Source organism: Blennius ocellaris (assembly GCF_963422515.1).
Source record: "Blennius ocellaris genome assembly, chromosome: 15".
In the NCBI taxonomy this organism is placed as follows: Eukaryota; Metazoa; Chordata; class Actinopteri; order Blenniiformes; family Blenniidae; genus Blennius; species Blennius ocellaris.
In genome coordinates, this window is record NC_137664.1 from 6673226 (window position 1) to 6690872 (window position 17647).

General features: G+C 41.2%; 1 protein-coding gene across 2 annotated transcripts; it reads right to left on the reverse strand.

Annotated features, from left to right (window-relative positions):
* Positions 1 to 65: 65 nt before the first annotated feature.
* LOC308140681 (3-hydroxy-3-methylglutaryl-coenzyme A reductase-like) lies at positions 66 to 9256 on the reverse strand. Of its 2 annotated transcripts, none has more exons than XM_080510559.1 (20): positions 9146 to 9256; positions 8612 to 8811; positions 8396 to 8507; positions 7864 to 7951; positions 7377 to 7461; positions 7161 to 7266; positions 6953 to 7059; positions 6723 to 6842; positions 6473 to 6606; positions 5951 to 6240; positions 5708 to 5853; positions 5424 to 5618; positions 4408 to 4566; positions 4148 to 4305; positions 3683 to 3788; positions 3400 to 3570; positions 3136 to 3276; positions 2630 to 2788; positions 1737 to 1885; positions 66 to 1612 (listed from the first exon to the last, which is right to left on the reverse strand). In XM_080510559.1, the coding sequence occupies exons 2-20, from the start codon at positions 8771 to 8773 to the stop codon at positions 1558 to 1560; spliced, it is 2643 nt and encodes an 880-aa protein (XP_080366685.1). In that variant the 5' UTR covers positions 8774 to 8811; positions 9146 to 9256; the 3' UTR covers positions 66 to 1557. The 2 variants fall into 2 exon arrangements, with proteins under 2 accessions (XP_080366685.1, XP_080366684.1); XM_080510558.1 differs by having other exon boundaries at positions 5708 to 5856.
* Positions 9257 to 17647: the final 8391 nt, after the last annotated feature.

Below are 17647 nucleotides of genomic sequence, written 5' to 3' on the forward strand. Positions count from 1 at the left end.
GTGAAGACTTGAGTTGAAAATTGGCAATTTAAGGAACCTTAAAACTCAGACAAACGAGACATGAGGAAGAACGATTACGTTTATTTTTATTAAATAAGAGTGTCATTTTTGGACTTAGAATTGATTATTCTACCTAAAGCGCACTAACGCACAAACTCTAAGACATACTGTGTGTAAGGCCACTTCAGAGCTTCAAGGCTCCTTGTAGTCGCTGATATTTGACACACATACTCCTGCATCCGCTTTCTCAATAAAAACTTTAATAACTCTGCATGTACACTAGAAAATTTGAATAAATTAACTGATATGGCTTCTGATTTTCCTAAAACATAAAAAAAATCAAACATGCCTGTAACATTGGTAGGCGTCCGATCAGAAAGTGGAAAACTTTAGCAGCTTCATTTTCTTAAGAAACAGGAAGTCCAAAAAGGCATCTACATCTACAGTATACACGGTATACAGTAGCACCTTCATCCATGGAGGGTTGTACCAGTGACTTTTTTTTTTGCCCACAACACTGATAAAAAGTTCGACATACATTCAGACAGACATCAGCGACCACATACAATAGTGCCGTCTCGAGATTTTGGCAAGTGCAAATATTCCATTTGTCGAGAAAAAAAAAAAAAAAAAAAACACCAAAAAATTTCACCTGTCAGAAAACGACGAGGCGCAACCTTCGACACACACCGAAACAAATCTGCTCAGAATATTTTGTTGCCTCTCATTCAGTCTTCAACAACAGACACTGCGTGTAAACGATGTGACACGCAGTGGTGTGAAACATTGTCCTGATATGAGTGGTAGTTCCACAGTTTCAGATAAAATTAGAACATTTTATTAAAAAGACATGGAAATTTAGATGAGAAACGTGTTATTTTGAGAGAGAAAAAAATGTACGGTGGGAATTGCTTCATCCTGAAACTTAAAATTGGTGTAATTGTGAAGATTCACATTTATACATACAAATATTATTGCAATATAAAAAGATGTTAAGATTTATTAAGCTGTAAAGTTTCCCAGATCAGGGAAACTTTGAAAGTTTCTGCTCTGGAAGCATTACCATCTTTGAGTGTCTTTAAAAAAAAATTTTGGTTTTTTTTACAAATAAGAGGAAACAAAATATTTTAACGACTGTTGGTTAATATGACAATATGAAAACAATAAATGTAACACACACTCTGCTCACATGGAAAACAAACAAAGAAAAAAAAACACTTCTGATCAGGGGGGAGGGGGAAAAAAAAAGCAGTTTGCCCTTGAAACTCCATGAGAGGCACCTGGTTCTAGGTGCAGCGTGGCGGATTTCACCAATCAGTGATTCACAGTTATCAGTACCAACAACAATCAAGGCCTCGCCGGACGTTAAGTGACACACACTCGAATGCGGGACAAAATGGCACGGATTTATAAATCGCCACACGGAGAAGCCTGGCGATCATCTTGGCATCCCGCGGTGATCTCCTCGGAGCCACGCGCTTCACGCTCGCACGCAGGGGCGGGGGGGGGGGTGTCAGGGCCGTTGGCCGGAGTGTTCGTCCACCCTGGACTTGAACGTCACGCCGTGTCGTCCGGCTTCGACGCGGGCGTCTCCGCCAGGTTGATCTTTGATCTGGGAGAGGACGGAGAGAGATCTCGTAAGACGTGTAGGAGCGTGGAACGCGACGCCACAACGACGGGGAAACACGCCAACGTCAGAGGATCAACTTTCACAAAACCGACGGTCACCGGCGCACCTGTTGTGAGTCATGTGGCTCTTGACCAGGTGTCCGGCGGTGAGGGCGGCCATCAGGGAGAGCTCTCCGGCCAGGACGGCGGCGCACAGCACGCGGGCCAGCTGGCGGGCGTTCTCGCCCGGCTGGTTGGGTCCGGTTACGCCCAGCATCTGAACACAAGGCGCATTTAAAGTTTTAACAGTGTGTGTGTGTGTGTGTGTGTGTGTGTGTGTGTGTGTGTGTGTGTGTGTGTGTGTGTGTGTGTGTGTGTGTGTGTGTGTGTGTGTGTGTGTGTGTGTGAGCTCAGTGTTGACTCATCTCTCCTGGATGTATGTCAACATTAAAAATACTTCAGCTGATATGAAACTCTCGGTTTCTGTCATTTTATTTATCCTTTCGCTTCATGTTTAACTCAAATTGCGCCTCTTCACACCCATCAGAAGTTTCCTTATGTATCTGTGGTCAGAAGTAAGTTTTATTTAATTTTCTGTACAATCAGCAGCTGAAATGGCGAACAAAGATTTTTGTCCAAATGTATGTATTTTACAAACCGTTTGAATGTTGTTTAAATGAACTCAAAAGAAATAGAACTTGAAATATGTTTTTGTATCACACAAACACAAGTTTTGATGAAACTGAAATCAATTCCTTTGCAGTGGACTTTGAAATTAATTGTCTTTTTCTTTATGAGACCTCTCAGTTTGCACCAAGTCAACAAGTCTTCGACTAAAGCCGCAGTGTGGCGGTTTATGTTTACGTGGCTTCGTTCATCCCCATTAACATGCCCTCATTAAGGCCAGCATGTTTACTAATAAAGGTCCCCACAATGTCTGTAAACACCCCCAAACATACACACATGCTCATTTCTGGGGAACAAAACAGGCGACTCCTTTCAAAACGGTGTCAGGAGCTACCTGCAGGCAGGCCCGCTGCGGCGCCAGGTTGGTCCCTCCTCCCACGGTGCCGAGCTCGATGGAGGGCATGGTGCAGCTGAGGTACAGGTCGTCCCCCAGCGGACCGCCACACTCCATCTGAGTGATGCAGCTGGAGCTCCCCACAGTCTGAGCCGGGTCCTGAAACAGTCAATCAGTACGCAGTACAGTCAATACGATAGTGAGTATCTAGCAAGCTAACTAGAGATCAATTTAAAATGTATCGCAGCTTAACGCGTCTTTGACAACATGTATTCCATTTCATTATTGGCAACATTCAAGGAGTCGACGTCAGCTTCTACTACAGACACATTTGTGCTCCTCACATCTTTTTTCCACACGCGTCTCGCTCTGTGACAAAACAAAGTACGGCCTGTTGCCGCCTTGGGAACTTTTACATTTTAACTTCTTGTTGATTTCTCTGGAGTCGTCGTCAGATTGGGTATACAAAGTGATACAGAGTGGAAACACGATGGCTGGACGCGTACCTGTCCACAGGCGATGTAGACGGCCGTCACGATATTGGCGGCGTGAGCGTTGAATCCCCCGATGCTGCCGGCCATGGCCGAGCCCACCAGGTTCTTGTTGATGTTCACCTCCACCATGGCGGCGGCGCTGCTCTTCAGCACCTGTGCGCGCATTAAAACCTTGTTTTAGCAAAAAAATAAACTCTTGACTAAACCAAGCTGGTCGACTGTTTACAAATGTCATCGAGGTGGTTGTGTGTGAGGGGGGGGATCATGTGTCTTTACCTCCCGGACCACGTTCCCGGGAATGGTGGCTTCGCACACCACGGACTTCCCGCGGCCCAGGATCCAGTTGATGGCGGCGGACTTCTTGTCGGTGCAGTAGTTCCCGCTGACTGACATCACGTCCACGTCGGGGTGAAGCTGCTGGAGCCGCAGCAGAGCCTGCTCGGTGCCCTGCAGGGGACGAAACCCAACATGGTGTACCCCACACTTTTACGTTCACATTTTCGGAGCTATATTTTGAAATGATTTCGCGGTCTTTCCACCACCTGAAAAGCGTCCCTACCTTGGAGAGCATGTTCATCCCCATGGCGTCGCCCGTCTGAGAGTGGAAGCGGATGTACAGGTTTCTGCCGGCGATGGCCACCAACAGCTTTTCCAAACGGGCAAACCTACAACGTGCAAATGTGATGCGAGGGAAAAAACACTTGTTGGACATCAGAATCAGGAGGATTTGAGACATTTGTTTGAAGAAAATCAATGAATTTAGGAGCTACTGTTCAAAATGTCCAGCTTATAGCATTGCTGAAAACTTTTGGAATTTTTGTATTGAGATGGTCTAAAGTCTATGTATTCGACAATAATAATGCATTTATCCTCTTAAACGGATAAGTTGAACACTAAATCAACTTAAAACAGTTTTTTTCTTTTAAATAAAATTACTCAGACATCAGATTTGAGCTTTGTGTAGTTCAACAAGCTCCTTGGGAGCGACGATGAGGAATATCGTTCTATTTTTGCCCCTGCTGACCTGCTGGTCTGGTCAAAGGCCTCTTTGATCATGTCAAAACCACTCGGGGTCTCCAGCCAGATTTTGACCTCCGCGGCACGGCACGCCGAGGGCAGCCTCACCACGGGACCCCTGGTCATGCTGTCGGCCAGGATGCGACTGCTGCAGCCTCCGCTGAGCTGGGGACGGGAAGGACGACACAGTCAATCACGCGCGGACACACAAGTCGTCAGCAGGAGCTTTTTTTTTTTTTTTTTTTGTCTTTTGTCTTTTAAACTTACAGCGATGGCCCTGCAGCCACGGTTGGTGCTGGCCACCAGGCAGCCCTCCGTGGTAGCCATGGGAATGTAAAACTGCTTCTCGTCCAACAGCAGGGGACCGGCCACGCCCACTGGCACCGGCATGTAGCCGATGACGTTCTCACAGCAAGTGCCCATCACCTACAGGCCAAGGACGCAAAGTCGCATTGTCAAATAAGCAGCGCAACATAGAAACTACTGTGAATCTTTTGAAAAGGACTAAAATCACCGACAACATGGACACAACTTATAACAACTGCTACATGGTGTTAGCAGCTAACAGGGTGGGGAGCTGGATTTCACAAGCAATTCACTTCAACAAAACACAAGCAGCAAACATGCACTTCTTAAATCCATATTTTATCTTTTTTTTTTCTGCACGTAGCTGAAAATAAGGGAGGTTCACACTCGATAAGCTTTTACTAAGAGCAGCAAATTAGATAGATGAGCTCTGCTATTTTACCCCCTCAAACGTTCAAGATGTTCAGCTTTGCCCGAGTTCGTTACAGAGAATGTATTCGAACTACGTGGTCATTAAGTAGAGATATATTTGACACTATGCTCTTCTAATGGATGGCAAAGTCAAACTTTATGAAACACTGTTGACGCTCCGCTAAGATCTACTTAAAAGTATATTGGAAAATGAAACCATTCAAACTTAATACCTTGGAAAGAGCAGAATTAATGGCAAAGATTAATAAAATTTGACTGAGCAAGTGCGCCTAATGAAAAAGACGATGAACACATTTTGTAGTGGTTGATTTAATAATACTTTAAGCAAGTACGCAGGTGTGAATCAGCTTGTGGGGGGGGGAAGTGAAAATGTGAAGTACATAGCTGACTGTTAACAAGTTTGTACAGGATCAAAGGAACTACAAAAGCAACAAACTTGAAATTTCCTGAGGACCCGGCTCATGTAAAATTGAAACTCGGTTGTAAGGTTTCAGCTGAGCGGACACAAAAGGACACATTTATCAGTTATCGTGGCGTTCCGGTACCTTTGAATAGTCGTAGTCCTTGTAAGGCAGACAGGCCAGCGCAGTGGGAGCGGGCAGTTTCGGCGATAACATTTGCCTCCTGATGGCCACGCCCCTCTCGGGATTCTTGAGGACCGCTTCCAGTTTGTAGTTGTGGATCTTACACGCCGTTACGAGGTTCATCACCTCGGCGTCGCTGAGCAAATGGGCTCCTCTCTGGGGAGCGACACGACAGCGATTTGTTTCAAATGTTGAAACGAACGCAGAACGTGGGAGCCGCTTTTTAGCCGGGGATCTTATCTCACCTGAGGATCAGAGAGGATGGCCACGCATTCCTCCAGCGGTCGAGTCCCGGGAAGACAAGCGCCTGCAGGAGCATGAGAGAGGGAGTCCTCAGAGCAGGCGGCGCAGGGTTTGATGTCCACAAACTCGCCTGGAGGCTGAGCGGCTCCTGCTGAACGGGAATCGTGACGGAGAGACACAGCATGAAGAGACAAGGGAGACCAAATTAAAAACCGTCGTTTTCGCCAGCCGAGTGGAAGCATCACCTTTCTCCCTGTGGGCCATGTCTCCGTCGGGGGAAAGCGGAGCGTCTGGAACGGCCGAGGCGGTGAGAGTGGTTGCTGGGACACAACCAGCAGTCTTATGGGGCTTCGAGACTGGGAGGTCCCTCCTGCGACAGTCCTCCGCTGCTCTGAGCTTGTGAGAGGGAGGGGCGGAGCTCATCATGGGACTTCTGAGGGACAGCGACGACTCGGCCTCTGCTTGCTCGAAGAAGACGTACTTCACAGCCAGAAGCAGGGCGAGGCCGAGAGTTATCACCTGCTCCAGGTCCATGCTGAGCAACGAGAGGGACGACAGCACTGCATCAGTGACAGAAACACTGTTGTGTTGTTTTTCCATTTACCTCATTATTGTCATTTGTTTGTAGCCTGTATAAGGCGGCATGAATCATGATCAATGATTGTCCATTCAACCACCATACAATATACAGTGTTTGTCTGAATGTCAGAATCTTTTGGAATTAGTGGGTTTGATTTGCTGGAGGACACGAGTGAGAGTGTTTCTACCTGGTGAGCTTCACAGGCCACGTGGAACCAGCAGAGTCGAGTCTTTCCGTCACGGGACCCTCCACCGTCCGATTTTGACCCGAATGCTCGGCTGTAAGTCGAGTGTGGGCGTGAACCAAGGCCAAGCCCAGAGACTGAAAGACAACGTCAGACACGTGTATCTCGATCAACACTGTGCGGTTTCTTTGTTCAAAGTTCCATAATGTGTCATTCTGAACTGGTCCGGGACCGCTTTCCAGCCTATTCTCACCATAATGATTTTAACCCTTTGCGTTACGGGATTGGGCTTGTTGTCCTCCTCCTCTGCCAGCACACGGGCAAAGTGGCTCAGTTGCCAAATGGGACGACCCTCACGACTTTCCCTCGACAGCTACAGACAAAAACGTACACAAGTACACAGCAATATTGTGAGATGAACTGGGTTTTTTTTCCCCTTCTCTCCCAGAATAGAACTCTCGAAATGGAGCGGGTCATTCTCACCTCGAGGACCAGGGAGACACATGAAGGGAAGAACGTCATGAAGACAAAGTAGTTGGCCAGAACAGACATGCAGCCAAAGCAACACATAATCTCCAACTGAGGTACACCTAAGAGATGAAAGAAAAGACATTTTGTTAAATGTTCTGCTCATTTCAGCATTATCATAACATGTCACAGCACTGTTTTGTCAAAGGAAGTAATCCCTCACCTGACATGGTACCGATTCCTATCACCAGACACTCGACGAGAGCATCCAGGGTGAACGTGGGGCCCAGGATGGCCATGCCCTGGGAAATGTTTTCCCTCACCTCCTCCTATGAACAACACACAGGTCTAAATCAAAATGTAGTGACACCTCAAGGCAGTTTAATCATAAATCACATCATAGTGTGCACTAAAAATGGCATTTGGTATATGTTATTACCTGAGAGTTTGAGCTGAGGGCAAATTTGGCCAATGCACAGGCTTTGGAAAGGTCAATAAGCAGAAGAAAGAAAGGCAGGGCTTCACTGAAGAAGAAAAGTAAAAGTGAGAGTCAGGAAATATTCAGTAATGTTCTCCTGCAACGTATGGCTGATGTTGTATTGGGAAGGTCATTTAAATTGGTAATGACATCTGGTGTGTTTTGAAAACAGTACAGACCCATAATCGTAAAGCAGTCTATGCACAGAGGTTCATCATACTTCCAAGAACCAGTTGCTGATCTTGATAACTCACATTCTACAGTGCTTTATAATTTCTAATACAGGGATGATACATGTACAAATGTAAAAGTATTTAAAGAACTACGGAATTTTAGTTGAAAAAAATAATGTAAGACGTCTCCATAAGAAACCACACGAGGAAAGTTCAAGAAACACGTGTATCAACTTTAGAAACAAAGTGTATGAATGTATACGAAAAGTACTCACTTGAGACCTGTCAGTTCCTTCCCAAAGAAATGAATAACTACTGTACTGAATACAAAACTGGAAAATACTGTAAATAACCCTGCAATGCCTGCAAAAAGAGAAGAAACACAATGTCAAAAGTCTGAGAAATAACACAACACACGTAAAGAAACATAACTCATCAACCGCCTCTTAAAAGAGACATAATTCAACCAAATTGTATTTTCTGCAGGAACGGGAACTGCAGTAACAAGAACAGTCAAGGTGACTCTGTCAGTAGTACTGCAACTAATATTCTATGTTACTCGCTTGTGCTCTTAAAAGACTGAAAATAGAAAATCAAGGTTGTTTGATTCTGAGCAAAAGTCTATCATTTCAGGGTTGTTTTCTTTCCAGCTCTAACAGTTCACAAGCAAAATATTTTCTTGTTGGCAGGGAATACAATGCAAATCTCTCCTCTCAATATAGCTCAAATATAAATCAACCATAAATCTATGCTGTACAATAAAGATCAAATGCACAACTGGCTTATATAACAGCCTCACATACTGACCAAGTATATATTTGGATCCCAGCTGTCGGAGGTTCTTGAACTGGAAGTAGATATAAATAATGGCCATACACCGAGTGACAGTCAGGATAATTATATTACTGCTGTGGATTTTCTGCAATAAAGGCGAGAAAAGAACCATAAATCCTCAGTGTACATCTGAACACAACTAAATCTACACGAGTGTCTCACTAACACACGGCCCATCAGCCGCCTCACCTCCTCGATCTTGGGACACTCGTTCCAGCTGCACATCTGGCTGCTGGCCGCTCGGTTGTTCATAGACATGAAGCAGACTGTGAGAGCCAAGGTGCCCACGATGACCTCCCACGGGTGGGAGGCCACCATCAGGCCGTGGAGCCTGAACAGACGTGCCAGCATGGTGTCGGGAAGCTTCGTGCCTAAAGTCACAGCCTCACCTGTGGAACCACACAGTATGACTTCATATTGGCGATCACAACAAGTGATTAAATCAGTATCGTAGCCTGTTTTGGATTGTGAACACGGCACGCAAAGTAGACAGGGGTCTTGTACGTGTAAGTATGGGTTGTAATCACAGGAGTGACTTTGTAGATGTTAAGAAGCAGTTACCGTTTCATAGCATTCGTTATATTAACGCTGGTTAGCATTAGCCACATTAGCTGTCACGCCCAGACTGCCTTACACGAAGCCGGTCACCAAGGGTAGTTTGTCCCCACAGCCTCGTGACACTTCGTGCAGCTATTATGGTGATATTGAATCACAGTGGCCTACCTCCTATAGAAGGCTTCACCGTCGTCAGAGACTTCTTTTCATGATGATTCTACCTCTTGGACAAATCGTTCAGAGGACCCAGCTTGCCTGATGTAACTCATCCAATATGGCGTTCAGGAAGTTCCAGGGTGATGACGACACAGGGAAGTGACGTCCATTTTAAAAATTCACTTTTCCTTTTTTTAATATATTGTTGCATTTTTGTTATGTATTTATGTATGTATTTATTTATTATTCTTGGGGTAAAGATTACTATCCTTTCTTCTTCTTCTGTTTCTTCTTCTTCTTCTTCTTCTTCTTCTTCTTCTTCTTCTTCTTCTTCTTCTTCTTCTTCTTCTTCTTCTTCTTCTTCTTCTTCTTCTTCTTCTTCTTCTTGACACTACCGCCATCTGCTGCTTCCAGCTCGTCCACATCATTCCAACAGCTCAAAAAAGAAAAGAAAAGACGATATATATATATATATATATATATATATATATATATATATATATATATATATATATATATATATATATATATATATATATATATATATATATATATAGAGAGAGAGAGAGAGAGAGAGAGAGAGATAGATAGATAGATAGATAGATAGATAGATAGATAGATAGATAGATAGATAGATAGATAGATAGATAGATAGATTGGAGGAGACAGTGGACAATGAGGTTCTTGTAGGTGGATATTTTTTAGTAGGAGCCCAGAGGATATATTTTGTTCCACAGTTCCCTAACACTGAAATCATTATTTCTCTGCTCATTAACATTCACACAAGCTACACAGAGGTGTAATTGTCAGTTGGACTGAAATACTAAGACTTAACGCCCTTTCATTGCTTGAGTTTACTCTTCAAAGGACATAAAGTTACTCTATACAAGCCTACAATTTGTACATTTGACCCTTCTTTTCACATGAAAGTGGCTCATCATCAGAATCATCTCAGTGAAGGTCATGTCGCTTGGCTGCATGTCAGATTTCCATATTTCTAACATTATGTAAAGCATACCTGTGGGTTTTGTTTTGTTTTGGTTCTCTATGGTGGTGCAGAAGTCAAATAGTACTTGACGTTTCTTGTCCATTTTGTAATACATTGCCAGTTCACACTATCTTTACAACGGAGTGGCAATAATGTTGGAAAAACTATTGAAAAGATGGACTGGCTCTAAATTCCAGTGTTAACACACAAGCAAAGCACATGATGAAAATAAAGCATCCTGGGTTAAATATCAACCTTATATGGTACCACAGTAGTTTTATGCAAACACTGCCTCACATGAAATGGATTTTGCTCTGGAACAATAGGATGAGTGAGAGATGGGAAAAGTGGGTGTCAGGGAGGGAAACTGAAGGGAAAAAATCTTTTCAGGACTGTATTCCATCTGATTTGCAAATTACATCACAGCTCTCGATACTAATACCTCGATTTAAAAAGTCATGAGGCAGTAAAAGCTGCCGTAAAGACTCTAGAGCCATTATAATTTGTTTTCCTGTTTACAGTGGAAAAACCTACTAACACTTTAAACTATTATTCTTTCGGGGGGAAAAAACAGAAAGCAAATGTAGTTTCTTCACCTATTCTGCATACTTTACCTTTGATTTTTTTTTTCTCGACGTGGATTTAATGTGAGGTCATAACTCTGAAATTAGCCACCAAATTAAAACACTTACAGGGAGGTTTGTGAAAACAAGGTGTATGTGAGTCATTAAAAAATGTACCTGAGCGTGCAAGTTATACAGATACATAGACGGTTCAACGGTGATCACTAGATTAATATCTAATGTGAAGTCAGAGGCTCCATACATTTTGATATAGTCTCGCCATGATTTTTTTTTTTTAAAGGAGCTTGTTAAACATTTGAATAAATTTTAATAACGTGCAGTAAAATCAGTTTTTAAAACAAGGCAGAAAAAGGACTATTCCTCCACATCAGCTATGTCACACAATGGTTTGTTCATAAACACAATAGAGGAATAGAAGAAGAGGTTCATCAATAATTGAAATAAACATCAGATTCAAATTTCTTTTACCCAAGTGAAATAGTTTTCAAACTGTTTGGTATGATACTAATATTTAGCTGTGTTATCCTCCGTCTATCTCGTTTAGCAGACGGTCCATGCTGGGCAAACAATCATCCGGGCACTGTGTCGTCTTCCTGGGAGGAAGACTTTGCAGAATGTAAAAAAGACCTTGACAATTTGATTTACTGAGTGTGGCACTACTAGATTAATCCAACAACAAGTATTCCAACTGAACAGGTTCTGGCAGTAAGACTATGCTGGCAGCTTTGTGCGGAACGTGATCTGATCTGCAATTAATTCACAGACAATGACTGTGTGCTTAACCTAACAGCATGATGAATACACCCATTAAACGTTGCTGGTGGAAGAAGTAAGTCACCTTTTGGGCATAATAACTGGTTGAACGTTACTTTTGACCTCTTTTCTTAAGACCGAATACTGGAAAAATGCAAAGAAAGAAAAAATGAAATCAACCTCACAAAACTCAGATTTACACCTACTATTGGAAGAAACCAGTGTACCGGGAGAAAGTCCAAGGAGAACATACAAACTCCACACAAAGACGCCCTCACACCTGGATTCTGACCAGGAATATTATAGTGACAAGTGTATTCCAAAGATCCTTTGGTATTTACACATAACAGCCACATTTCTGATTGAAGACACTGACACAGTGTTATTTGTATAACAGATTTTTCTTAAACTAATACAGTGACACTATCTAAAATCATTCAAGGGTGAGAATCTTTGAATAAAGCTATTAATCTCTTCAGCAGACATAAACAAAAACAGTGCAACTTGCTTTTTTTTCTTTAAAAAAAAAAAGATGAATGTTCCCTTTTCAACACAGAAACACAATGACTGTAGTTGTTTTTGGACACAATGAAGGCACTGAGAGGATGTTCTTGTTCCCCCTTAACCTGTACGCATTAGTTTACTGAGTTTCCTTGGTTGAACTTCTCTGTTCAGATGATTATTAAAACCACGCGGGTTTTTCACTCAGGCTTCTAAAATAAAATCAGCTCCACTTCAAAGTAAGTTGAGAACCCACGAGACCAAACCAATGTTGTGAGCGCTTTTTCGTTTCCTTCTTTCTTTCTTTTTTTTTAAATTTATTATTATCTGTAATTACTTTCCTGAACTCCTCCTCCTCTTTCCGGGTTATCGTCGCTCATCGGTGCGCTTTTCTTTCCTTCGCTCTCCTCAACAGGGGACCTGGAGCGGAACAGCTGAGAAACCGGCTGAGCTGACAGATCATCTTCATCCTCAACAATAAATTATGGGCTTGAGATAAACATTCTGAGATTATGTGCCTGTTCAAGTTTATCTTGTGAGCAGACGTCAAGGCGGCGGCGCGTAAGATGCGCAAAAACATCCGTTTTATTTTCAACGGACTACGGGGTCGGGTTTAAAGAGGTTCGTTATTGAATCGTTTCGGTTTCGGCCCAGCCATGTGATCCACATTTAAAAAAAAAAAGAAAAGTTGACCACGTTTTTGGGAGTGTTTCATTTTGTTTGTTTGTTTGTTTTTTTTACTTGAGCGACTCTTCAGAAACGGTGCCAGCATAGAGAACGAGGTAAGTGTTTAATTATTCAAATACACGATGAGTGTCCATTTGCAACGTTGTTCAACAGGTTATGTATATGGTTTTGTTCTGTTTTTTTTTTCCTTCTTATATTAGTGTTAACACAAATGCTATATTTCATCGGGGACATGGTTAGTCAAAATAAGTTATTCAAAACAGCTAATTCATACTATAAAGTCAACACGTGTGTGCTTTAAGCCTGGATGTACATTAGATCTATTAGTCTATTTGTACACTTACCGGGAATTTGTTTATCTCTTGTCCTAAACTGTTGAACACACAGGGTCACTTGGAAGGCAGCATGTACTGGAAAATACACAACTTTGTTTATCCACACCAAGTCGGATTTATCCCCACGGAAATGATAATCCGGACAAATAAAAAGATGAATTGAAAAAAAACCAACATAAAAACTGTCTGTAAACGTGACTATTGACAGTGATGTTTGGCTGATTCCAGGTAAATTATCAACTTGTGAGACAAATATTTCATTTCATACAAAAAGAAAACAACAACAAAAAAGGAAAAGCGTTCCATGAAAGTTGAACAGATTATAAGTAGTTCTCTGTATAAAACCTGGTAAAAAGTAATCAATTACTTGAATGCCACCTGAGCCAACCTTTTATTTATTTATTTTTTTAACTTCAAATGATCTCCTAATATTGTTGAATTGATCTCTCTGAATGATAGAGTGGCTTTACTACTGATTATAAACAAACAAACAAAGACGAGTTACTTGGTGAAGTAACACCTATGCTGCTTTCATTCAGTAATCTTTTTCAAATGGCCTTGTTAGCTGTGTTATTGCACCGTTGCTGTGATACATTAGCTGAGCTGTCAGCTCTGTTTGTCTACCAGACAACTGATTCACTCACTGAGTTATACTGCAGTCACTTCAGTTAGTAGAAAACTAAATAATGGTACACGCAATGGTGTTGTAATTGGCCTTTTGTAATAAATCAGTCATTATTTAAATCAGATAAAGTCATGAATATGTTGCAGTGGGCAGTAATTCACTGTCTTAATAATCACAAATAATGGGCCACCTCTGAGATAGGGTTGAGTTTGCTCTGTTTTGCTTTTTGTTTTGGTCGACTTGCTCTGGAGCCAAACCCTGTTTATGTCACCAGCTAATCACTTGTATAGGTGTCCATCATGAATGTTGACCAACTTGCATGGACGTGTGTCATGGACAACCTTTGGGTCAAGCATTGTGTAGGCTGACATGTGACATGTTCTGGGTGTTGATAAAATGAACACTCCTGGTACAATGTCGAGTGCTGCGCACAGTGGCAGTCCTGATTAGTAACTAATTACTATTATGACCTTTCAAACGCACTTAAAAATCAGTTGTGTAGACCCTGTCTCACTCTGTCCTGCTCCTTGCTGCCTGTAAGCTTGAAATAAGCTTTAAACTGGACAGCTACTATGACGTCAAACTCCTGTTTACCCCAGGAGGCGCTAACTCCTTCTCTTGACAGCGACATAAAGAATGTCTGATCGTCAGGTTAGCATTCGCCTGTATCCACATTAGCTTTGCTGCAGAAGCGTATTGACTTCACATGAAAAAAATAAAATTGACTCTGTTTTTCTTATTTAATGAGATAATTTTATCATATTTTGATGGAAACTAATTATATTAAAAGACAACAACCCCAAAACAAAACCCAGTTCCACTCTGTTTCTCTGAATTTATGAGAAAATGGTTTACTGAAAAACATAAAACAAAAAAAAAGGCTTCATTAATGGCACAGTGGTGCATCTTATTCCAAGTAGAAGCTCTGCTAAACTGTTGAGGAAACAGGCATGCCCCAACTCTCAAGTTTAATCCAGATTTTATTTCCATTTGGGATTGAGGCATTGGGAGATACGCTTGTTTTTAAGTATTTGTTCATGGTATTGTTGTCAGTTTGTCAACTTTGCACAGGCCCCCCAGAAATCCGCGGCTGTTCAGATGTAAATCATATCTGTTGGACGTTGCAGAGTTTCTTCAGGAACAACTGGGCCGATATGCTTCACTGATATATGATGCTGATGCATAATAAAAGATTTTTATTTTGCAAATTTGAGTTGTTTTTATCTCCCCACAGTGTTTTTGGGGCATTTTTTCATGTTCTGTTCTACCATTCCTTGTGGGTTTCCATAGTTGCGGTTGGAAGTTTTGTTTCAATATGGGTTAAAGCTTGAATTTGTTAAATGACAATGCCTCATTTTCTTTGATTTTGATTGTTTATGTGCATTTTCACTCTGAGGACAATCACAGCAATAACGTTACACTCTCGAATATATATCTGATGTAATTTTTAAGGAAAAAAGTTGAATCGAAACTTAAATTTTTCTTTTCCTTATTTTTTTTTTTTAAGGCCAAATCGCCCAGCCCTAATCTGAAATGCATTCAGGCAGGTTATTTGGTTACAGAAGAGACAATCAGGCAGCTGCTGAAAATGTGATTGTATTATATTGTATTGTATTAGAATCCAGGTCAAATCTTGTGGCTAATAAAATCTTACTGTACTGCTGAATGTGCTGTGGTACAGTCAGTGCTCCTTCCACTAAGCACTGACTTGGTGAATGAATCTTTTGATGATGATTGATTCAGTAACATTTGAAGGACTGCTTTGCCCATCACTATTCCTGACACATTATTTACATGTAACATGCCAATTCTACATAAATACTTGATCTGTTGACCATGTTAGCTTTGAATCATGCATTGTTAGCCTGATCAATTTTCAGCAGCACTGCATGCAGGTAAAGACTTCCTGCCTCAAAAGTTTGAGGTTTGAATATTTTTTTATAATAATTTTTTCTCATGAGATAATTATTTCATTAATTCAGAAAAACAGATTGGATTTAGAAATGTTCAAGTGAATGCAATACGCCTCTGTGCTTTGCTGCATCAGAATCCTTAAATATATTTTAGCTTACATTTATAAGACTGCTTCTGTTTGCATGGTGGCAGTTGACCACAGACTTCTCATTTATGTCAGTTTCAGTGGTGTATTCATGAATCTATTTCTATTAGGAACAGGTGCCACATGGCAATTCTTAATGGAACGCTTGGAAATACAACACCTGTGAGGGGGTGTAGCAGTGGAATGAGCTTTGATAAACACATCATGACTTATCACCTTTTCACTGCACAAACTTTACATTCCACTGATCAGTTTCGAAATAAACAATAAGAACTAGTGGCCCAGTGGTGAGGATCTCACTTCACAGTAACAATGTGAGAATAATTGGTGATCATAGGTTGCTTGTGAGAGACATGATGACTGGCAGCCTGTTCAGAGTGTAACCTTACCTTCTCCCATTGTTATCTGTAATGAAACGATAAACTGCATTAAGTGTTGTAGAAGATGGAAAAGAAACCATTCAAGTACCCTTTTTTTTTACTGTAGCCTACACGCACACGCACACACACACACACACACACACACACACACACACACACACACACACACACACACACACACACACATATATATATATATAGACGTGCCAGACTTTTTTTTTTTTTGGAACGACTTGCAAAATGTTTAAAAAATGTATTTAAAGGTTTGAACCTTAAAAAAAGATATGAATGTCTTTGAGCATATGTGAGTGAGAAAAATCGCTGCACAGTGCTAAGTATTTCTTTCTCGTTGACATCTCACATCGTTTTCTCACTTAGTTTCACCCTAAATGCCTAATTTAGAGATCTTTAGGCAGTAATTTATTGAAGTGTTCTTACATTAAAAAAAAAAAAAAGACGTGAGAAGCTCTGCTGTATATTTTAAGATTTAGCACAGTGTACCTCATGACTGACAAGGTAATACCATACAAACTTAATAAGAGTGTTGAGGAAGAGATTCATGCAAAAGCAGAATCTGTGGAGATAGGTGTTCTTACTCATCATGTACCCTCAGAATTCATAGGTAACGTATGTCAACGTCTCTTCTGATCGTCAGTTAGATAGTAAAACCAAAACAGGTTTGTTTCTTGGTGTTTCATTTAGGCTCAGCGCTACATAAGCAATAAATATTTGAAATATTTTCATTGGTTGTTTCATATCAGGCTGTTTGTATGTTATTGATGGGCTCATGTTGTTTTATGTCAATTTTCTTTCTGTCGTGTGTTCTTGAAAATCAGTTCTACGCATACGTTACCAGACCACAGAGCAGGGGCGGGCAACTAGTTTTGCCAAAGGGCCACATGATAAATTAATAGTACTACTAATGATTCCAGACATACATTGACTTGAGTTTTGCTCAATAAGTATCATGTCTCGATAAGTGATGATTACATTTTTCTGCATTTCAAGTTCGGTAAAAATAAAATTTTTCATTAATCGTCTTCCTTTTCAACTGTGAAACACTCATTTTTTGAGGTAAGGTATCAAGACACAACCAATAATGTAATAATGACCAATAATGTGAAGATTGTGACCATTTTAGATGTATCAAAACCAAAAATTACAGCAAATTGTATGATTTGATTTGATTCAGGATTTTACAGTGACAGTTGGAGGGCCAGTCAAACAGAGCCATATGGCCAGCGGGTCTTATTTTACCCAGGCCTGCCATAGAGACTGTTAAACAGTGTCATACAAGTTGCTCAAAATTAACACTATTATATAATACTTTAATACTGCTGTAAAGTTTTCTGTTTTACTTGTAATAGTCTCGGCTTGTCTGAGTAAAGTGTGTTCATCTTGTTATTGTGGTGCTCTTGACAGATAATCTGTGTTTTGTGTGCAGTTTGTGTGTTATTCCTATGCATGGGCGAGTTTTATCTGACAAGTCAAATTTCATGTGTTTTCGGTAATCAGTGTCTCTAAATTGACCGTAGGTGTGACTCAGACCGTGTGTTTGTCTTTCTCACCGTTTTACCCTGTGATGGATCGGAAACCTGTTCA